The sequence below is a fragment of the Heloderma suspectum genome, chromosome 5 (assembly GCF_057233095.1).
Source record: "Heloderma suspectum isolate Gila_16-S chromosome 5, 16-S_ref, whole genome shotgun sequence".
Classification (NCBI taxonomy): Eukaryota; Metazoa; Chordata; class Lepidosauria; order Squamata; family Helodermatidae; genus Heloderma; species Heloderma suspectum.
The window spans coordinates 129,167,119-129,191,460 of NC_139462.1; the positions used below are offsets into that span (position 1 = coordinate 129,167,119).

Consider the following 24,342-nt stretch of genomic DNA (forward strand, 5'->3'; position numbering starts at 1 on the left):
AGGTCCTGTCACTGGGAGCTGATGTCCTCCCCGAGTACAAGCTGCAGGCTCCACGCATCCACCAATGGACCATCCTCCACTACAGTCCCTTCAAGGCAGTATGGGACTGGCTGATCCTGCTGCTAGTCATCTACACAGCTGTCTTCACACCCTACTCAGCTGCCTTCCTGCTCAATGAAGAGCACGAGGAGAAGCGCTCAGACTGCAGCTACTCATGTGACCCACTCTACATCATTGACCTCATTGTGGACATCATGTTTATCGTTGACATTATCATCAACTTCCGAACCACTTACGTCAATATCAATGATGAGGTAGTAAGCCATCCAGCAAAGATCGCCATCCACTACTTCAAGGGTTGGTTTCTCATTGACATGGTGGCTGCCATCCCCTTTGATTTGCTCATCTTCCGCTCTGGATCAGATGAGGTAAGATATATGAAGGCTAGCCCTCAGAGCGTGAAGATGCATTTGAAAACTTGTCACCCATGTCAGCTGAACATGCTGAAATGGAAAGAGAGATGTTCTGAGCTTCCAGAGATAAAGAGGTGGGGGAGTACAGGTTACTGCCTACTATGCACCCTCCATGGATATTTAGAGGACTCACTGAAATTTCCAAGGGAAGAGCTTCTGCCAGGAATCACAGCATTACCCACAGGCCTTGAGTTCTCTAGGGTTCAACGTGTATCAGTGATGTCATTAGCATGTGCTGGTGCCTAGAAGCTTCTGAGCAGTCTATGGCCTGTGTGACATGGATTCAGTCTTCTCATGACCCCTGCCAGCCCCCACAATGTCACTGGGATGGTGAAGAGGATCTAATCTACACTGCTATATACTATGCAGGCCAAGGCCTATCCAGAAGCCTGTACGTGCTCCAATAAGCCCAATGATGTAATTGGCATGCATGTGTACCCAGAGGACTCTGGAATGGATTAGTAAGGCCTGTAGGCACTGTGGGGAATTCTGGAAGCTGCAAGTGCCCTCTTTCAAGCAGAATGTGCCAGAGAATACCAGAATTCAGTGGGAATCTGACCTCTAACTTTTTGGGATGCATCTTATCCATGTAATTTCTCTAGTGGAAAACTCCCTAAAAACTCCCAACTGCTTAGGAGAAGATTTTGGCCTCAAGAAGCAGTTATGGAGGTATCATAATAAAATCTCATAAAATTACACAGATCATACTAATCATAGAATAGTAGGGTTAGGAGGGGCCTATAAGACCATCAAGTCCAATCCCCTGCTCAATGCAGGAATCTTAAGTCAAAGCATCCCTGACAGATGGCTGTCCAGCCTCATCTTGAATGCCTCCGGTATGGGAGAGCCCACCACCTCCCTAGGTCATTGGTTCCATTGTCGTATTGCTCTAACAGTCAGGAAGTTTTTCCTGATGTTCAGCCAGAATCTGGCTACCTGTAACTTGAGCCCATTATTCCATGTCCTGCATCTGGGATGATTGAGAAGAGATCCTGGACTTCCTCTCTTTGACAACCTTTCAAGTACTTGAAGAGCACTATCATAATTCCCCTCAGTCTTCTCTTCTCAAGCCGAAACATGCCCAGTTCTTTCAGTCTCTCTTCATAGGGCTTTGTTTCCAGTCCCCTGATCATCTTTGTTGCCCTCCTTTGAACCCTTTCCAGCTTGTCTGCATCCTTCTTAAAGTGCGGTGCCCAGAACTGGACACAGTACTCCAGATGAGGCCTAACCAGTGCTGAGTAGAGGGAAACTAGTACTTCCTGGGATTTGGAAGCTATGCTTCTATTAATGCAGCCCAAAATAGCATTTGCCTTTTTTGCAACCACATCACATTGTTGGCTCATCTTCAGCTTGTGATCGACAACAATTCCAAAATCCTTCCCACTTGTAGTGTTGTTGAGCGAAGTTTCCCCATCTTGTAACTGAGCATTTGATTTCTTTTTCCTAGGTGCAGAACTTGGCATTTATCCCTTTTTGAAGATAGGGACAACATTAGCCCTCCTCCAGTCATCTGGCACTTCACTTGTCCTCCATGATTTAACAAAGATAATAGACAATGGTTCTGAGAGTTCTTCTGCCAGTTCCTTTATTCCTCTAGGATGCAGTTCATCTGGCCCTGGAGATTTGAACTCATTCAAAGTAATTTGGTGTTCCTTGACCATATGCCTATTGATCTCAAGCTGCAATCCTGCCCCTTCAGCCTGTACTTCTCCTTTGCCAGGGGACTCATAGACCCTCTTTTGGGAGAAGACCGAGCCAAAGTAGGAATTGAGCATTTCTGCCTTTTCCCTGTCATCTGTTACCATTTAGCCTTCTTTATTTATTAGCTGAACCCCCATTTCTTTCCTCTGTCTTTTACTATGCATGTAGCTGAAGAAGGCCTTTTTGTTGCTTTTAGCATCCCTCGCTAACCTCAGCTCGTTCTAAGGTTTAGCTTTCCTGACGCCATCCCTGCAATTCTGTGCTACCTGCCTGTACTCTTCCTTTGTTGCTTGTCTTGCCTTCCACTTCCTATATGTGTGTTTTTTTTGTTTTCAGGTCATCTCTAAGCTTTTTGTGAAGCCACATTGGCTTCTTCTGTTGCCTTCCGCCTTTTTTTCTTGTTGAAATTGTTTGTAGTTGTGCCTTTAGAATTTCCTTTTTAAAAAATGCCCACCCATATTGGACTGCTTTTCTCCTTAGAGTCGCTTGCCGTGGGACCTTACAGATCACTGTTCTGAGTTTATTAAAATCGGCTTTCCTAAAATCCAGGGTACACGTTCGACTACAGTCTGCTTTTGCTTCCTTTAGAACCAAGAACTCAAGTATAACATGGTTGCTTTCCCCCAGAGTTCCTGTAACTGCTACTTTATCCACTAAGTCATCTCTGTTAGTTAGGATCAAGTCAAGGATAACCAATCTTCTAGTTCCTTCCTCTGCTTTCTGTAGGAGGAAGTTATCCACAACACAAGTCAGGAATTTCTTGGAGGGGCCATGTTTTGCAGAATTTGTCTCCCAAATAGCAGGAAATTGAAGTCCCCCATTACTACATCATGCTTCCTTGAAACCTTGGCAATTTGCTTTTCAAAGGTTTCATCCTCGTCTTCTCCTTGATTGGGTGGCTGGTAGTAGACTCCGACCACCATGTTCCTTTTATTCTTTGCGCCATTTATTTTAACCGAGATGCTCTTGGTGGGGCTACCAAGCTCATCCTCCTGTATTTCTGTGCAGAGATACGTATTTTTAACATATAGTGCAACCCCACCTCCCTTTCTGTTCCTCCTGTTCTTTTTGAACAAGTTATATCCTTCAATTGCTGTATTCCAGTCATGGGAGTCATCCCACCAAGTCTCAGTTACACCTATCAAGTCATAATTTCCCTCCTGTATTAAGAGTTCAAGTTTGTTCTGTTTGTTTCCCGTACACTGGGCATTAGTATATAGATATCAAACACCACGTGCTTCATAGTCTGGCTTTCTTCCTACATGTTTCTGAAGACTATTATTGGGCACTATTAGAGCAGTTCTCTCCGTTATGGTGCATGAGCCTTCGTCCACTGTTACACCCAACTTTACGTCTCCCTCCCCCGTAGGATTCAGTTTAAAGCCCTCTTGATAAAGTTCTTCATGCTGTGGCCAAACACATTCTTCCCAGCCCTTGTGAGGTGCAACCCATCCCTTGCCAACAGCCCATCTTCCAGGAAGTATAGCCCGTGGCCCCAGAATCCAAATCTCTCGTGTCAGCACCACCTTCGTAGCCAGTCATTCACCCAGAGTATTTTTCTTTCCCTTTCTGTCCTTCTTCTAACTCCTGGAAGGATGGATGAGAAAACTATCTGGGCCCCAAAGTTCTTGAGTTTCCTTCACAAAGCATCAAAATCTGACGTGATTTCTTTGTAGCTCTGCTTGGTGGTATCATTTCTTCCCACATGGATGAGAAGAAAGGGATACCTGTCAGTGGGCTTTATGAGTGCAGGCAATTCTTCAGTCACGTGTCTAATCTATCCTCCTGGAGACAGCATACCTGGCAAGTCCACGGGTCTTTGCGACATACTTGGGTTTCAGTCCCACGCAGCAAGGAGGCTCCCACTACTACTACTCTTCTCTTCCTGTTGTTGTAGGCCTTGGTTTCATTGCCTTTGCTTGACTGACCTTCAGCCTCTTGCTCACTCTCATTCAGGTTCCCCTGTAATTCTTCCTCCGCAGGCTGTCCTCTAGTCTCATCCTGAAGTACCCAGAAACGGTTCCATAGCTGCACTACTTCCACTGGTGCAGGGTGGCTTCTAGTTCCTCTGCTCCTAACTTTCACCCTTTTCCAGGGAGCATCTTCTCCTGCATTTTTCCTCACCTCAGCATTTCCCTCTTCTGCCTCAGCTGGCTGTTGCTCTTCAAGCTTCTGGGCTTCACTTTGCTGCTGTAGTTCCACCGTTTTGTCCAAGAACTCTTCATGTTCTCTTATTCCCTGGAGGGTCAACACTCACTCTTCCAGTCCTCTTACTTTTTCTTCCAGCAGTTTTTTTTATCAACTTGCACTTGTTGCAGGTGTTGGCCATGTTGTTCTCAGGCAAGAAAACAGACATTGCACAGACCTTGCAGGTCACCACCACTGGAGAGTCTTTTCCTTCCATAGTCTCTTTTCCCTTTTTGTTTCTAGCTTTCTGATTGTTCTAGAGTAGCCTGTGCCTGGTCCTCTACTCACTGGAGGTTAAAAACAGATTCCCACTGGTATGGAAGTGTGTGTTACAAGAAAAATAAATTAAAAAAATGTTAGGGGCCTCCCCCTTGATGTCCCGTGCCGAACTCCCCTGGCAAACTCCTGTATGTTCTCCCTGTTTGCTCACTCTGCTCACTCGCTCTCTGGGAGCTTGCTTGCTTCTATAGCCCCTAGACCAGCTGGAGCAGCTTCCTCTGCTCTGCTCAGCTAGGTGGCAGGAAACAGACTGAAACTTCCTGCCCACACAGCTGCTGGGAGTACTCAAGCCATGCCCCCTCAATTCAGTTGGAGCTCTCAGGAGCACCTGGTGAGCTCACAGCCACTCAGAAGTGAAAGGACAGCCCCCAGGGCTTACTCCAGTCCACTTACCTCTTTGTCTTTGTCTCCTTTGTCTCCTCTTCCACTGCAACTCCCCTGGCCAACTCCTGTTTGCTCTCCCTGTTTGCTCGTTCTGATTGCTCGCCCTCTGGGAGCTTGCTTGCTTCTATAGTCCCTAGACTAGCCGGAGCAGCTTCCTCTGCTCTGCGCTGCTCAGCTAGGAGGCGGGAAAACCGATCCCTTGGGAAATGGGGAAATGAAATAATGTGGGAATGGTAATATATTTTGCTTTAGGAGAGAGAAAGTGGTACAGTGACTGTCTGGAAATAGTTCCTGCCTGTGCCCCTTCTTCTGAGAAAAGGTGCACTTCTGATACTTCCTGCATGACATGTTTAGGCATCTTAAAGATGGTTCAACTCCTGCTCAGTATGCACACATTTAAAAAAAAATTGAAATAGATTACAAGAATCCTGTCCCTGAGCTCAGAGCTTGTTGTTTGCACTCTACACGATTTCTCTTTATTTCTTCTTCCCCTCTCCAGACAACAACTTTGATAGGGCTGCTGAAGACAGCGCGGCTGTTACGCCTGGTGAGAGTAGCCCGCAAGCTGGACCGCTATTCTGAGTATGGAGCTGCTGTGCTCTTCTTGCTCATGTGCACTTTTGCCCTCATTGCCCATTGGCTAGCCTGCATTTGGTATGCCATTGGCAATGTAGAGCGGCCTTACATGGAGCATAAGATTGGATGGCTCGACAACCTTGGTGACCAGATTGGCAAGCGCTACAATGACAGTGACCTCTCATCTGGTCCCTCCATCAAGGACAAATATGTGACCGCCCTCTACTTCACCTTCAGCAGCCTCACCAGCGTGGGCTTTGGCAATGTCTCACCCAATACCAACTCTGAGAAGATCTTCTCCATCTGTGTCATGCTGATTGGCTGTGAGTGTTGCTGTACCTAGCTCTTACCCTCTCTCACTGACAGTGAGTTCCCCTTTCTCCTTCAGTGCACCTCCCAAATGTGCCAGTTTCCCTGACATGGTCCTAGAAATCCACTGTCCCATGTGGATGCTGTATTATTACTGAGTTCTCATGACTAGAGCTTATTCATACTGGGCCTGTCAGAAGTGAAAAAAGTCAGGATACCACATTGGCTGGTTCAAGGCCAATAGAAACAAAGTTTGCCTGGAAATGAAATGCTGAAGAATCCCTAGGGCAGTCAAAGGCAACTGAGTAGAGGACTTCTGTATCTGTAATAGCTGTGTAGAAAAGGGAATTCTTCCAGGTTTAGTTTGTTGATTCATAATGCTGCAGGAGTGAGAAAAGCAGCATCTGTCAGAACTCTGCTCTCTGTACAACTTTTAAGGATATAGAAACCCCCTCCTTCATTGCATTTCAGCAATATAAGTTTGCCCAGGGGATGTTTGTAATAACTGATACCCAGTCTGGTAAAAGAATGTCATCTACGACCAATGGTAGGCTAGGGGGTCATCAAATGCACATTATAATTCCCTCTGATAATGAATTCACCCACGTTGTGCTTGTCTTGTATGCATCTTGTATGTATGCTTGTCTTGTGGGCAACCTGTGCTGCATTCCCTTGTGGATAATCTGTCAGGGGCCAGGGGCCCCCTTTCCCCTCCTCATACACACACACTACACCCACTCACATCTACATCTGCTGTGTTCTCCCACTAATTTGCTAACTCACGCAGACACACACAGTCACTTGCCCACCCCGCTCGCTCATTCACCCACCCACCTACTCACTCATAGCTTTAAACCTTTCTTACCCCTGCCACAGCCTAAAGAAGAAGAAATAGTCTAGGAGTAGGCTTTATGATGTTCCTGGAGCATCCTAAGAAGCAGGCAGGAACCTTCAACCACTGCTTCCTAGGACACTCTAGGAATTGGGCTGCTGTAGCGGGAATCATAGAGCTAGTTTCTCGGGCATTTTTTCCTTTGCTTTTTTTTTTTTTTTTTCACTTGTGCCAGATGCTGGGGGTCTTGGGAGCCAGATAGGGCACACCTAGTCTAAAGGAACTGGACGCTGAGCTGACTCTAGCTCTATTTGGGTGTGCCACTTACTGTGTATGCCAGGGGAAGGCAACTTGCAGACTTCCAGATATTTTGCGCTACAACTCCCATGCTTTCTCACCACTGGCTATGCTGGTTAGGGCTGTGGAAATTATAGGCAAAACATCTGGATGGCCATAAATTGCCCACCTCCAGCATATACCAGCATGCGAGTCGGGAGCAGGACCATGCCATGTAGCCCTCCCCCCTTCCATCCTCAGAGAGGAGGTCTCTGGGTTTACAGCTGTATATGTGAGGCCTCCTCTCTGCAGATATCTGCACTCTATGTGTGCGACATGCAGTGCGGCTCATCTGTTGGTATACATGGTAAGTGGAACACTCTAGTAGGGCTTCTGTGAATCTAGCAATTAAGTTGTTGGTCTCAACCAACTAAGCCAGGGAATGTTCAAGGAGTTTTATTAGGTGGAAAAAATGGAAGAAACGAAAATGGAGAGAGAGAATGGTCTGCATGAGAGCCTTACAGCTGGTAGTATTCCGCAGATGAGCTTTAGGGTTAGGGAAGTGCACACCATGAGGTTAAACTCTCCCATCCATGCTATACTGCAGCTATATAGCAATAAAGAGGCCCGTTTCAGGACTGGCAGCCAGCCCCATACCTGAGTCCTCAAGCACAGAAGGACATTGTGAAACATGGGTGGAAGGGATAAAGGAAGGATGCGGATTGCACAGATATACAGTGGGGGGGAGTCTGGCTGTAATGGCTGGGGGATGATGGGAGTTGTAGTCTACAAATCCGGAGGGCACCAGGTTGGGGAAGGCTGGCTTGGCGCAATGTGAGACAGTCATTCATTTATACTGGAGAGAAGGGAAAGGTACACTTGGATACAAGAGGACTGTGCCCCCAGTTGCATCCTGTTTACTTTGCCCATAGAAGTAAATAGATCCACTGAATTCTATGCAGAAAAGAAAACCAGCTGAATCCATGACCAAAAGTGAGGAGGGGGCAAAATCCACCTCCTCATACTGGGGGTAGCATTTCTTCCTTTCAACTTTGACTCAAACTGCAGCCCATTTTCTTCATTCTGTAGAATACATTGGGAACCATTGACCCAGTTCACATGTCTGGCAGTTTGTTAACCTTGGGTTGCTGAAAATACAGTGTACCCACTGACTTCCACTGCAGTAAACAATCCTCTGGGTTGGGGGATGAACAATCCAAAGTTTGAAGCCATGGGTTTTTCATCCCCCAACCACCCAGAGTTCCGGGTTCATACATTACGTAAATGACCCAGGGATGGGGCATCCCTGGGTTATTCATGGTAGTAGAAAAGGGTGGGCAGGTACCATCATGCATACTTGCTCCTTCTCCATTTTCATCAACCCTCAATTTGTTAACCGTGGCTTGTTGCCAACGTGTGAACAGATCACTGACTCATATTCTGGGGAGGCCTGGTTTATTTTCTGTCACTGTTACAGGCTGGATCAGGGAGGTGATGCTACCCTGTGGTGAAGAGCCACATCTCCTGCCCATGGCTTGGCCATTCCCTTTGCTCCCATTGCTCCCACCACTCGCCCACTTCCACTCCCATTGGAAGTGTTGCATCGCTTGCCCTCCTTGTCTCAGCAACAGTAGCAACAGAAGGTTTGGGGCAGTGCTGGAAAGAAAAGGGAGGTGAGGCGAGATGACCCAAACTCAGCCTGAGTAAGCCCCTCCTTGCTTTCTTCCCGTCATTAGAGCAGCAATTCTTAGAGAGACAGGGAAGCTGAGAGTGCCCTACTCAGGTTCCATGGCTTCCACATTAAAAGCCATGTTGGGGAACTGCCATTTTGAAAAAGAAGTAGTAGCTGTGAAGTGTGGGAATGATGCAATGGGTTTCCACAAGGCCCATGTTCTCCTCCCTCCCCACATATTTTCCCTTTCCAGCCTCCTCTTCTCTCTAGGCCTTTCAGTCCTTTAACATCAGGGATAGGGAACCTCCACCCTGCAGAGGCTCCCCATCCAATCCATGGAGGCTTTGGCTCAGTCCACCAGCCCATCCCCTGCTTTCCTTCCTACTCCAGGTATGCGGGCAATTATATATATATTGCAAAATATGCAATAATAAATATTTGGAAAATGATAATCAGCAGAATTCCTTCTTACTGCTGTGTTTATCTCTGTGTACTTTTCTACAACAGTGATGTAGACATTCACTTGCTGTCTACAAGGTCTTACTTAGAACCAGACTGACCAAGGCTCAGCCCTGTAATCTTTTTACAATGGAACCTGGGGAATAATAATGTGAGTGACTCTGAGTATGTGCAAAGTCTGTCTCCTTCACTATTGAGAAAACATGTTGCTCTCTCCACACATCTGGGATTGGGGTTTGGGGCTTCCAGGTCAGACAACTTGGCTTCCAAGTCAAACATGAACCCAAGGTACTTAAAAACAAACAAAAAAAACCTTATGAAAATGATCCTCTTAGTATTCATAAATCAGTGTCACCTCCTGATGAATCTGTGAACATGCACGACATTGTCATCAATAAGGCACAAATACCTATCCGGTATCTGTGCCTAAAATGCATGTTTGGGCAGGCCTCAAACATTTCATATGTAAGAGCCCACAGGTACCACCATCATCCCAGACAATAGTCCCCTTGCTCCTTAACACTGATCCCTGTCCTCTTATTTCAGCTCTCATGTATGCCAGCATCTTTGGCAATGTCTCTGCCATCATCCAGCGCCTGTACTCAGGCACAGCTCGCTACCACACCCAGATGCTGAGGGTGAAGGAATTCATTCGCTTCCACCAAATCCCCAACCCACTACGCCAGCGCCTTGAGGAGTATTTCCAGCATGCCTGGTCCTACACCAATGGTATTGACATGAATGCGGTGAGTCTGACAAGATATGGGCTCTGCAGCAAAGATCTGAGGAGAGAGAGATGGGCTTCTGCAAATCCAGGATTCATCTGGAATTAACTTGGGTTCCTTCTACAGAGCCACATAAGACTCGCTGGGTTTCCTGCCTGTCCCAACTGACTTCTCAAAGGTCTCAGCCATGTTCCTGTATAGTCTCCAAATGTGTCTCCTTTGTCAACCACTACATAAGTTCCTCACAAAACTGACAGCAAAGCTTGACCACTAAAACCAAAATTGCCTTTATTCAGAAGTCAAACAGAACAGTGGGAGTCTCTATGGCAGCCTTCCCCAACCTGGTGCCCTCCAAATTTGTTGAGTTGCACCTCTCATCATCCCTAGCCAACACTGTGCTGGCTGGAGATGATGGGAAGTATAGTCCAACACATCTGGGGGGCACCAGGTTGGGGACGGCTGCTGTACTATATGGTGATAAGAAGAGGAAGTGAGCCCTACCATGGTTCCCACATAGAGATTTCCAGTTGTTGTTCATGCACTTTAAACCATATATAGCTGAGGGTTGGTGTGAACTCATGAAAACGGAGCACAACAGCTGCTATTCTGATCTTGAAAGCCTCCCTAACCGCCCCCCATGCTAGGGTCCCAATCTGGATTGGTCCCACCATGCCCACTCTAGAGTAAAAATGAAAAGCTGTAGCTGCTAGGTATGTATTTAAAACAATGTCTGTTCAGGAGTAGAGGAATGAAAGTCGGAGAGACTGCTTAACCCTTTCCCCTTGAGTTGATTTTCTGCTTAAAACGCACTATCTATCTATTTGTGGGTGAAAAGATCTTATCTTTCCCCCCTGGGTGGAAAAGCGCTGTTAATTGATTAATCTGTTAGATTAATCTATTAAAAAACGTAACAATTAATTGGGCAGATTTTAAAATATAATACAAATATTTATAAAAACTACAAAGGAGTTGTAGCTTTCTGTGTCACATAGGAAGGAATGCCTCTTCTGTGTCACATAGGAAGGAATGCCTCTTTTAAAGTGATTCTGGTTATACTTGTGTGAATCAAGTATGCTTCTTGCTTCAGAAATCTTGTATGATAAATTAATAGATCAGTGAACTCACACTCATGATCAGTCCATTAACATTTCCTTAATCAAAGCATAGACCTAGGAAAAATACATTTTTTAAAAGTTAGAAGGGAAAGGCTGATTTCATGCATATCAGTTTTGCTACCAGATATGCACTGGATGGGGGACAGTAAAATATACATGTGTCTTAGAACCCTTCTTAAGTTACATATATACACATCTTAGGGCCAAGCATATGGTGTGGTGCACATGTGGCTTGTTTTGGTCCAGGCTGAGTTCACAGGCCTTTCTTGCAGCTCAGTCAACATTTATTATGCCATCATTGTGTTTGGCAGCAGTGTAGTAAGTGTAAGATGATGTATACCATGATGAAGTAATTGCAAGATGGCTTCACCAAGTCCAGATGCTTGCAGTCCACACACTAACCACATTCATTGATTATATGAAATGGCCAGTAGGATGCATGGCTTTAGGGTTGGCAAAAAGTAATGTTGGAAGTGACAATGGAACCAATGACCTAGGAAGGTGGTGGGCTCTCCCACACTGGAGGCATTCAAGATGAAGCTGGACAGCCACTTGTCAGGGATGCTTTGACTTGGATTCCTGCACTGAGCAGGAGGTTGGACTCGATGGTCTTATGGGTCCCTTCCAACCCTACTAATCTATGATTCTGTGACCCTGAGCTGAGGTCTAAATGGGCATTTGCATCTTCCCATCAATACGATAAATGCCAGTTACAGATTCATAGACTTTGAGAGGACCAGAAGAATCATTGCACTGTTAAGGATCATTGCACAGGTCAAGCACAAATGCATTGCAAACCAGTTTGCAAGGAATTACATTGAAGGCTGTCAGTCTAAGCTGGGTCAGTTTTTCCTGGGTGTGAGTAAGAGGCTCCAAAGCCATATTGATTAATCTTTTCTTCCCTGTGGCTGGTTGCTAAGTAAAAACTGTAGGAAGCTGCCTAAATACACTTCAATCCATTTTAATTAGTCTGTTGGAAAAGGGAGCAATGGGGATCAATAGCAAAGGCCAAAGTAGCATTTGAAGAGGAAGGCCTCAATATAGATCCCAGGAAGGAACAGCTCTTGCTCATTGCTGAAAAACCTTTCCTCATTACACTCTAAGGCAGACTTCTTTGAAACTTGCTCAGGCAAAAGAGTCCAGCTCATCACTCCATAGACAATGCACATCCCCCTGGGAATGGACATCTCAAGTTGCAGTTTTTAAAGATGAATCATGTGCATCCATCTATGTCAAGATGGAACCCAGGATGGGGTAAAGGTCTTAGTTGGAACTAGCAAACGGACCCGGCTTTGCACGGGTTGGGAAGAGCCCTTAGTTTGATAAAACAAAGCCTTACACACCTGTCAGAGTTGGGTGTGCCTGCACATTGTGTCTGCTCCATCTGAGTGAAGCCACTGGCACCCCTGGGCATGGCCTGTGCCATGGTGACCCCAGAAGCCTCCCTGAGGGAAGAGTCTGTGCATTCCATACCTGAGGGGGCGGGGGCTTCCACACAGCAGGAGCCAGGGGCAGGCCTATAATTCTGTTCCTCGGCCCACTAATCTCCGCAGACTTCAAACTCTGTGGACTGCAAAGTGATGTGCTGGTTAGGGAAGTCTGCCCTTGGTGGCTGCAGGCTTCAACCATGTGGATAACTTTAAATGAATTAGAACATCCAATTTACACTGAGTGCAACTCAGGCATCCTCATGGCAAGGGGAGCATGGGAGCAGGTGATTAAAATGCTCCTTTACTTCTTGGATTTGTACGCTAAATGGTGGATTTGGTTTTAATGGAGATGGGTGTACAATATTAAAAAAAGATTATAACTTGAAGTGGAGGAAGTTACCTGTGTAACTACATTACTTTTCAGCCAATTTCAGTTTTTGTGTACTAATTACTATAATTTTAAAATGTTTTTTGTATGGTTAAAATATGCTCGCTGCAGTGCTGAATCATCATGCCATGTTTGATCAATCAAATGGTATTGAAGCTATAAATCTTTAAAAATTTCAGTTGACCACCACTTTGTTTCAAGATGGTAGACACAATTTTGCGTGGCTAAAATCTGCTTGCTGCAGTGCTCAATCATGATGCAAAATTTGATTGAAATCAATCAAAAGGTATTGAATCAGTAAATCTTTAAAAATTTCGATTGGCCACCATTTTGTTTCAAGATGGCAGACAAAATTTTCACTATGCCTAAAACAATCCCAGATGTAGGTAGAACAATTTCCTGCATTGAGCAGGGGGTTGGACTCGATGGCCTTGTAGGCCCCTTCCAACCCTACTATTCTATGATTCTATGAAATCCTAAAAGTTTCGTAGCAATCAGGTGTACAGTTTTTGAGTTGATCGAGGACATGCAAACAAATACTTCTGTTTATATAGAGAGATGAAATAAGTTGGGGAACTTAGCTGCCAGGCCCTTTCCATATACTACAAATTTGGTTGCTATAAGAGGAAGTGATGGCACAAATTTGGAAGAGAGATGACTGTAACAAAGTGAAGCATACTGCAACATTTAAGATTGAAACAACAAAAAGAATTTCACACAGTACACCCTGGATCTGAAGGAACTTACTGAAACAAGATGTAACAACGACCAAGAGTATGACTGGGTAAAAAACAGAACAAGACAAAAATAATTACTAGTCAGAAGGTGCATATTTTTTCAGCATCCACCCAACTGCTATAAAGGAGGGCCACCACATACTTGGTTGAAATATCACTCTTTGTTCACTCAAAATGTATTAGGGTTAACAGAATTGCACAGGTCCTCTCTTAACTGTCGAGTCATAAGAACATAAGAAAAGACTTGCTGAGTCAGGCCAAAAGCCTGTCTGCTCCAGCATTCTGTTCATGCAGTGGCCAACCAAATGCCTGTGGGAAGCTGACAAGCAGAACATGAGTGCAATAGCAACCCCGCCCCCCAGTTCATGTTCCCCAACAGCTGGTATACAGAGGCATTTTAACTTCGATATTGGAGGTAGTCCATAGCCTTCATGATTAGTAGCTGTTAATCACCTTATCCTCTATCAATCTGTCTAACCCCCTTTTAAAGCCATCGAAATTGCTAGCCATCACTGCATCTTGTAGTAGCAAATTCCACCGTTTAAGTATGTGCTGTTTGAAGAAGAACTTCCTTTTATCTCTTCTGAGTCTCCCACCATTCGGCTTCATGGGATGACTCCAGGTTCTAGTATTAAGAGATGGAGAAATTTTTCTCCCTGTCCATTTTCTCCACATCATACATAATTTTGTACACCTCTGTCTCTGTACTTGCTTTTTTCCCAAGCTAAACTCTCCCAGGCATTGTAACCTTTCCTCATAGCGGAGTTGCTCCAGTCCCTTGATGATTTTGTTTGCCCTTTCCTGCACCTTTTCCAACTCTATGTTATCCTTTTTTGAGGTACAGTGACTAGAACTGTACAGAGTATTCCAAGTGTGTCTGCGCTATAGGTTTCTATAAGGACACTATCATATTGGCAATTTTGTTTTCGATGTCTTTCTAATTATGCCCAGCTTGGAATTTCCTTTTTCACAGCAGCCACACACTGGGTTGACATTTTCATCGAGCCGTCCAAGATCTCTTACTTAACAGTCACCACCAATGTTAAACCTATGTGTGAAGTTAGGATTTTTTGCCCCAAGGTGCATCACTTTACCCTTGCCTACATTGAATTTAATTTGCCATTTTTATGCTCATTCTCCCAGTCAGCAGAACTCAGAGATGGTAGAACCACAGTTACCCTTCACATTATGAATGGCTTTGATCCAGAGGCCTCTGTGATGATCTTCCTTTTCCTGACAGAAGGGGCACCTGCCAGCTGAGGAAGAAGAAATGCCTTGCGTCACTTTCAGGGAGCAGGCTGGCTAGTTCAAAAGCAGCATGCAAGGCCCTGTGCCTGTCCCAACTGGCAGGCATCCTCTTCCCGCTGGGCACTGAGAGAAACAGACAAATTGCTGACAGGGGCCAGCCCATGGCCATCAGTTGGCCATCCCTGCTATACTTACTTCTGCTCGAAATAAACATGGCATGTTTGGGATGAAGGCAGGGGATATAAAAAGACAGGTATTGGGGGAGAACGCACAATTGGCATGTGCCTCTAAAACAATTATCAGTAGAACAATTTGGAAATGTCACTACAAGCTCATGAAATGTCCCGTACTTAGGTTTTGCCTTACAGCATTAAAGATGGTCAGTGGGATTCTAGCAGAATTTCCCCCATCCATATAATCCAGCATAGCTTGAATTAATTCCTCCACAGGGCACTGTTCTGGGAGAAGGGGACATATTGGGACAAGGGGAAGCAGCATCTGTCACAGACCCTCCCACTCATATATGCCTACTTTCATTCCTACTCAGGTGCTGAAAGGGTTCCCTGACTGCCTGCAAGCTGATATCTGCCTCCACCTCAACCGCACCCTCCTCCAAAATTGTAAAGCCTTCCGAGGAGCTAGCAAAGGCTGCCTACGGGCCTTGGCCATGAAGTTCAAGACAACCCATGCACCACCTGGTGACACCCTGGTGCATTATGGAGATGTCCTCACCACTCTCTATTTCATCTCACGTGGCTCCATTGAGATCCTCAGGGAGGACATTGTCGTAGCCATCCTAGGTGAAAGAATTCTCCTTATGGGGGGTGGGGGTGGGGGGAGAAAACATTAGAGAAAGAGTGGGGATGCAGCTACTTTGCAACTCACCTTTTTGTTTGTGCCAAGTAGTAACTTGCCCCTGGGCAATCAGATTGCATCTCTGGGTGCTTCCAGACAAGACTTTTAATTGTGCAATTCCCCTACCTCATCCACTTTTACAGGGGATCCAGATGACATCATCTTCCATTTGTAACTCTCCTGTGTTTTCCTGCCATTCCTTCGGTCTTTTTTTAATTGCACAAAATCCACATGAAGGAGGGAAAGACAGGACAATACCTTTGGACTGGTAGCACTAGGAGCCCTCTGTTTGGAAGCACCCTCTGTCTGTGATCATCACTCCAGCGCTCTTTCCCCAATCAGAAAGAGCACTGTGGTGGTGCTAATCCTGCTGCCTATTCCAGCACTTTAAAACCCCTTTCCACTTGGGAAAACAACAGTGCAACTGAGGCAGAGGCCACCCCTCTGGAAACAGTGCAGCTGAGGCAATTGTGTGCTGACTCTTCTCACCCTGTAAAGTCATATCAGCCTATCTACATCCTCCTCTGGCTGGGAAGAAGGGCATGAGCAGCTGCCATCATGCTGTGCTGCTCCTTTCTCTAGCTGGAAAGAGCAGCACAATCTGACTATTTGAGTTTTAAAGAGCTGGCAAGACAGCCAGGATATTCCCACTGCAGGTAGGTGGTGGCCGGCCTGAAGAAATGGATGCAGCAGGTGCACCGATATTCCTTAAACTTGCTACAAAGCTCAGGGAATATGTCTAGTCAAGGTGGCTGATGCTCACAGGTGTGAGAGGTGCAAGGGAAAGGGAGAGGATTCATCATTCCTTATTTGCCCAGTTTCTTGTAATGTTTCCACTGAAGCCTACAGCACCAGCTGCTGTTAGAGACAAGACTAGTCAGAATGGACAGCTGGGAGACTGTTGTTCTCGAACATGATTTCCTGCAGGGAAGAATGACATCTTTGGAGAGCCTATCAGTCTCTACGCCAGGCCTGGGAAATCCAGTGCGGATGTGCGAGCACTCACCTATTGTGACTTGCATAAGATTCAGCGGGAGGACCTCCTGGAAGTCTTGGATATGTACCCAGCCTTCTCAGATAATTTCTGGAGCAATCTGGAGATAACATTCAACCTGAGAGATGTGAGTGTCTGATGTGGGAGGAGGGGAGGGGCCAGGGGGAGGGGGAAGGAAAAAGAAAGGCAAACTGAGGCTAGGCCACAGCTAAATGTCTTTGCACCTAAATTGCTTAGGAGAAGCAGAGAATTTGTACAGAAAGAATAAAGTGAATGGTGTAAAGAAAACAAATGGACCAAAGTTCCTCTCTCTTGGGCTGAAAGCTGTTGCCATTAAGCTAAGTGGCTGAGCTCACCTAGCACATCTCTGAGCACACAACCCATGTCCCTCATGATACTCTACAACATTACTCACCTGTTCAAACCTTAATCATGTTATACATTTGCAGGTGGATACAGAGCTGCTGAGTGCTGCTGCTATTTGGCACCCCTTCCTTCCTAAAAGAAGTGCCTGTCATGTTCTATGATGAAGCCATTCCTATTAAACCTGGATGTGTAGTGAAAGAAAGCACTCTGTACAGGCTAAAAGGCATTGTCTTCTTCATAGGTTTCAGGGATAAGTAGCAGCACTGGAAAGAGGTTCTGGGGTTAAGTCCTGGTGAGGCCACTCTAATTAACCACTACTCCTTGCAGACTAATGTAGTACTAGGGCTGCAGAAACTCTATGTCTAAACTGCTCTAGCTGCTCAAACAACTTTTTCCACAATGCTTTACCCATGATTATTATTTTGCTCTTTCAGGCGGACAGCATTCCTCGTTCACCACTCAGTGAGGAGTATGCATGCAACTATCGCCGTGCACGCCGTCGTAAGCGTTCCCTCTGCAAAACGAACAAAATTGGTGAGTCAGTCTCTTGGGGTGTTACAGGATTCCTGTATTAAGAGGGGGCAAGGAAGAGAGTAGCTCCATTACCATCACCTCATGACTATCCCCATCACTTAAAGCATAGGAAGCACCTTGCTGGGTCTGATCAAAGGTCCATCTAGGCCAACAACGTCTGCTAGTGACAGATTTAGAAGGCAGGTCAAGTTGGAGAAATCCTTCACCTGCTGTTCCTTCCTCTGGCCATCATAAGCATATTGCCTCTGAACATGGAGGTTCCGTTTAGCCCACATGGCTAATAGCTACTGATAATCCTATCCTTAATGACTGTGTCCAATCCCCCTTTAACATCACATATGCCTGTGCACATCACAACATTGCTACCACTAGCCTGGTAACATGGTCATACAAAAGGAAATAGTAGAGGCCTTTTTGCCTCTTTATGACTCAACCATTTTTTACTCAGCCACTTGTAGGGCACTGGTTCCCAATCTTGAGTCCCCAGAAGTTGTTGGACTACAACTCCTATCATCCTTGCCCACTGGCCATGCTGGCTGGGGTGATGGGAGCTGTAGTCCAACATCACCTTGGGACCCAAAGCTGGGAACCATTGCTTCTAGAGTGTACACATGGCTTCAGCCTCTCCCCCAGATTTGTCAAGGGTGATCCAGGTGAAGTCTGGTTTGGGTCTGGTCAGTGCCTGGAAGGGAGACCACATGGGAACCACATGTATCCACCTTGAGTTTCACAATGGAAGAAAGGTGGGATATAAATGTCATAAATAAATAAGTCAAGATTTGCCTTAACAGATTGCCACACTCCAACCTGGGCTCTATTTACTCTGTGGGAAAGTTTATCAGATGCTGGTACTCTGGTAAATAATATATGATAATGTTCACAGAACAAAATTTGGTAATATTCACAGAATGCCTGCCAAGTCCAGTTTGAGAGCCTGAACCAGGCTGTGGTTCAATGGCTTAAAAAAAAGAAAAATATATTGGAGGCCTGCATTTCAATCCAATACCTGCTTTAGCCATGGTCTTTGGCAGGTCACTGTAGAGCTCTTCATACTAGGGATGTATGAGAAGTTCTTTTGTTTGTTTTTGACCAGAATTTACTGAATTTAATCACAGAATCATAGAATAGTAGGGTCGGAAGGGGCCCATAAGGCCATTGAGTCCAACCCCCTGCTCAGTGCAGGAAACCAAGTCAGAGCATCCCTGACAGATGGCTGTCCAGCTTCATCTTGAATGCCTCCAGTGTGGGAGAGCCCACCACCTCCCTAGGTCATTGGTTCCATTGTCGTATTGCTCTGACACTCAGGAAGTTTTTCCTGATGTTCAGCCAGAATCTGGCTTCCTGTCACTTGAGCCCATTATTCCGTGTCCTGCACTCTGGGATCCTGGCCTTCCTCTCTGTGGCAACCTTTCAAGTACATGAAGAATGCTATCATATCTCCCATCGTCTTCTCTGCTCAAGGCTAAACATGCCCAGTTCTTTCAGTCTCTCCTCGTAGGTTGTTGTTTCCAGTCCCTGACCATCTTCGTTGCCCTCCTCAGAACCCTCTCCAGTTTGTCTGCATACTTCTTAAAGTGTGGCGCCCAGAACTAGACACAGTATTCAAGATTAGGCCTAACCAGTGCTGAGTAGAGGGGAACTAGTACTTCACAGGATTTGGAAGCTATGAGATGGGTGTACAATATTAAAAAAGGATTATAACTTGAAGTGGAGGAAGTACCTCCCAGATCCGAACGTGGACTCAGATTCAATCTGTGTTCGGAGTCTGTACATTTCTGAGCTTGTGATGTGGACCAAAAAAACACCATGTTTGACAACATACATACATTTGAAAATGTGCACAAACACAGCTTAATCAATGGGAGACAAATGTGCGCATTTGGGAAAATATGTGGGAAAATACACAGAATTTTTTGTGAAAACAGAACCCCATCCTGCAAAGCTCGCAATCTGATATGGACACAAGTGGGAATGAGCTTAGAGGTGGAATTGGGAGAACCTTGACAAGCTCTCTAGTTCATACATTACATTATACTCATGTACAGTCTATCTACAAAGATTGTCAATATGTATACACTCGTACAGTTATTCACATGTAATGTTCCACATGTGTGCAATCTATGTACACTGTATGCAGATTGCTAATCTATACACTCCTATAGTTATTCACATGTAATGGGGTAACTGGGTGACAGCCCAGTATCCTTTTGCCCATTGAAGGGTATTCCTTCACCTGGAAGACCACGTGACAGAATATTGTAGCCCTTACATTGCTGTTTCAGTATCCAGGTTTCTTGATTAACAAGTTGAAATGAGGAATTTTTGGAACCCTGGAAAATCAGGCTTTTAAATTGCATAGAGAGCCTGCATGGATACAGAAGACTCCCCGCTGCACACAGTCACCCTCCATGTGTGACTGTGACAAGAATAATGATGGGTGGAGCTAGCACACTCCCCCTACTCAAAGGCAGATCCTCCACACTTTAAAATGCCTGAATAGGGCCAGATTCTCACAGCCACCTGAACAAGCATGCATACAGTGTGAATGGAAGCTTAGTGTAATGTGTGAACACTCCTTCTGTGGATCTTTGAAATGAGGAATATGAGAGGTAGGCAATGGGCCTAGCATCCTGTTCCCATTAGTTGCCAGACAAATGCTTCCAGGAAGCTGGCAGGCAGAGCATGAACACAACGCTCCTCCCATTGTTTGTCCCCATCAGCTGATATGCAGAGATACAGTCAAGACCAGAAATATTGGAACAAGGATAACTGTTTTGGCAGTTGGCCTCTGTACGCCACCACATTGAAGTTGAAAGGAAACACATCCAGATGGGAGTGAAGTCAGGACTTTCAGCTGTAATGCAAGGGGTGTGACAAAAGTGGGGCACTAACCATTCAGGAAGGACAGCCAGTGGCATACACACACACCCATCCTTGGTGGCTCATAAGTAATGGAACAAACCAACATCATTTCAAACTTAAGGATCGCCTTTAATACCTGGATGAAAATCCTTTGCAGTCCATGACTGCCTGAAGTCTGGAACCCATGGACATGACCCAATGCTGAGTTTCCTCCCTCGAGATGCTCTGCCAGGCCTTTACTGCAGCTGCCTTCAGCTGCTGCTTGTTTGTGGGTCTGTCAGGAGCACCCTAGCGGCCTCTTTCAGTACATTCCAATAGCCAACTCAAGATACAGACGAAAGGATTCTTTTTAAGGCTTTAATCCTTTTACAACTTAATGACTCTTTCAGATGCTAATCACCAGCGACTAAGCAATGAACAGCGGAGTTGCCTATGATCCGGGTAGGCAGTTGGTCCCTGTTTGAAGGAGAATCACTTGAAGACCCTGAACATATGGGCTAGGGAGAGATCTTCCCTCTTTCCCTTGGGTCCATGGGAGGTGGCTGTTGCTTGTGCGCCAAACGGGCACTACACCTCCTTTCCGCGCCCTCCATCACTCGTCGCTGTCTGCTTCGAGCGTCTAGCAAGCTCCCCTCCCGCACTCTCTCACTGCCCGGGTCACTGTCTATCTCAGGAATGCCAGCAGGAGGAATCTCTGCCAGCTGCTGTGCCTGTGAGGGATGAGCTGGCTCTTCTCCCACGGATTGCTGATCCTCCTCAGAATCAGAACTGCTCTGGGGTTCTATCGGCTCAGTTCCCACCCTGACATCGTCTTTCTGCCTTCAGTCTTGCCTTCAGTAAGTGAAAAGCATGCTCTATTGGGTTGAGATCAGGTGACTGACTTGGCCATTGAAGAACATCCCACTTCTTTGCCTTGAGAAACTCTTGGGTAGCTTTTACTGTATGTTTGGGGTCATTATCTATCTGCAATATGAAGCAGCGTCCTATCACTTTGGCAGCATTCGGCTGAATTTGAGCAGAAAGTATAGCCTTATACACTTCAGAATTCATCCTGCTGCTTTTATCAGCAGTCAGGTCATCAATAAATACTAGTGACCCGGTTCCATTGGCAGCCATACATGCCCATGCCATAACACTGCCTCCACCATGTTTGACAGATGATGTGGTATGCTTTGGATCATGAGCTGTTCCTTTCCTTCTCCGTACTTTTCTCTTCCCATCATTCAGGTACAAGTTAATCTTGGTTTCATCAGTCCAAGGAATCTTATTCCAGAACTGGGCAGGCTTTTTAGGTGTTTGCTGGCAAAGGCTAATCTGGCCTGTCTGTTCTTGAGCGTTACCAGTGGTTTGCACCTTGTTGTGAAGCCTCTGTATTTACATTCCTAAAGCCATCTCTTGACTGTAGATGTTGACAATGACATGCCTACCTCCTCAAGAGTGTTCTTGACCTGGCTAGATGTTGTGAAAGGGTTCCTCTTCACCATGAGCAGAATTCTGCAGTCATCCACTTTAGTTATCTTCCGTGGTCTTCCAGGCTTTTTGCTGTTGCTGAGCTTGCCAGTTCATTCCTTCTTTTTCAGGATGTTCCAAACTGTTGTGTTGGCCACTCCCAATGTTTTTGCTGTCTCTCTGATGGGTCTATGTTCTTTCCTCAGCCTAATGATGGCCTCCTTCACTCACATGGATACCTCTTTGGACCTCATGTTGGGGGTTCCAGTGAACAGCTACCAAATGCAAATGTAACACTCAGAATGACCTCCAGGCCTTTTATCTGCTTGATTGGTCATGGGGTACCCAGGAAACAGGCCACACCTGGCCATGCAGCTGTTTGTCAGCCATTCGTTCCATTACTTATGAGCCACCAAAGATGGGGGTGTGTATATGCCACTGGCTGTACTTCCTGAATGGTTAGTGCCTGTAAGGGTGGAAACTGAGCTGATAGAAACCCAGAGCAGTTCTGATTCTGAGGAGGATCAGCAATCCTTGGGAGAGGAGCCAGCTCATCCCTCACAGGCACAGCAGCTGGCAGAGATTCCTCCTGCTGGCATTCCTGAGATAGATAGTGACCCTGGCAGTGAGAAAGTGCGGGAGGGGGGCTTGCTAGACGCTCGACGCAGGGAGCGACAAGCGATGGAGGGCGCGGAAAGGAGGCGTAGCGCCCATTTGGTGCACAAGCAACGGCCGCCTCCTGTGGACCCAAGGGAAAGAGGGAAGATCTCTCCCTAGCCCATATGTTCAGGGTCTTCAAGTGATTCTCCTTCAAACGGGGACCAACTGCCTACCCGGAGCATAGGCTACTCTGCTGTTCATTGCTTATTCGCTGGTGATTAGCATCTGAAAGAGTCATTAAGTTGTAAAAGGATTAAAGTCTTGAAAAGAAGCCTTTTGTCTGTGTCTTGAGTTGGCTATTGGAGTGTACTGAAAGAGGCTGCTAGGGCTCTCCTGACAGTGCCCCAGTTTTGTCAAACCCCTTGAATTACAGCTGAAAGTCCTGACTTCGCTCTCATCTGGGTGTGTTTCCTTTCAACTTCAATGTGGTGGTGTACAGAGACCAACTGCCAAAACAGTTATCCTTGTTCCAATATTTCTGGCCCTGACTGTATACTTGCCTTTGCATGGAGACTCCATTCAGGCTTACGACATCCAAGGACTTTTGTTCGTTTGGGTTATGGGGAAAGTTGAGAAAAACAAAGCAGATCTGATAAGAAATAAATCAAAATTTTTTTCTGTCATGTTTAGAGTGTATGAAACAGTTTGCCAATATCTTTTATAATACAAGTCACCTTACATAATCTAATGTGTCTTCCTATAGTTTTCTGAAGTCCTTATCACCCGATTGTGAACATTTTGTTAGCATAGATTCAACAGGCAGCTAGATCATGTCTGTCAGCCAGAACTCTCCAAATGAAGCTTATCTACATCCTTTGTTCCACTGCAGACCCAGATGGCTTGGATGCAGGCATTTCAGACCCGGAGCAGTACCATGCATACTCTGACCTCACACAGCTGCAGCATCCTCACAGCAAGGACCATTGGGATGACATGTATAGCACCACAACACCCTACTCCCAGACCGGTGAAGAGGAGGCCAGGAGGCCTGGCCCTGCCAAGGATGAATCTTTCACAGCCACTGAGAAGAACACCTCTGCCCCAGCGGTGGCAAACTTGATTAGTGATGGCACCGAGGTTGACAAACTGGTGGCTGATGATAGCCTGTCCTTTGCAGGTATGGGTAACTGGGTGCTCTTGCTGGGTAAGATACTAAGATGATCTTCTTGGCCAGCATTACATGACTGACAGATAGGTCTGGCTCAGGAGTCCCACCTTTTTATTGTCCATTAACTGTGGGAACGGATACGGAATCCTTGTGTGACATGATACAGATAGTTGCTACCGTACCACTGAGGGTCAAAACAGACTCTACAGTAGGCACAGGGGCCCCAGTCCAGATCTTAAAAGCCCCCCTATCTCCCACCCTAAGGTCTCAATCCAGATCGGGGGCACTAGACCTACTCTAGAGTAAAAATGAAAACACAACGTAACTGCTAGACACACTCAAAGGAATGTCTTTTTGGCCCTGAGTGTTAACTCTTGCTGCTTTCCACCTCTGAGAGACAGAAATATAATTTTAGAACCAAAAACTTTAAACTTGACCGCTAAAACTACATGTTACGTTAAATGTGTAGTGTGCAGATAATCCTAACTTTTTTTTTCACCTTCAAGTAAGTGTGTGGGACCCCAATCCATTGGGACCAATGGAGGGTTTTTTTGGGGGGGGGATTAGCCCCCAAGTAGGGGGGATTGGGGTTTTATGGAGCAAAATTTTATTGGAAAGGCAGGGTACAAATGTTGAAATAAATAAACTGTATGCATGTAGGAACTCCACATCTTCATGAGCTCTGGACAGGATTCTTGATTGTATGGAGTACATGCAATTGTA

General features: G+C 45.8%; 1 protein-coding gene across 1 annotated transcript in view; it reads left to right on the plus strand.

Annotated features, from left to right (window-relative positions):
• Positions 1 to 24,342, plus strand: part of KCNH6 (potassium voltage-gated channel subfamily H member 6) — a 138,530-nt gene that overhangs the window by 107,338 nt on the left and 6,850 nt on the right. Inside the window, 7 exon segments of the mRNA XM_084860372.1 lie at positions 3 to 428; positions 5,524 to 5,923; positions 9,695 to 9,894; positions 15,339 to 15,591; positions 16,574 to 16,767; positions 17,441 to 17,540; positions 23,341 to 23,628. Of these exon segments, the coding sequence (XP_084716498.1) occupies positions 3 to 428; positions 5,524 to 5,923; positions 9,695 to 9,894; positions 15,339 to 15,591; positions 16,574 to 16,767; positions 17,441 to 17,540; positions 23,341 to 23,628 (1,861 nt within the window).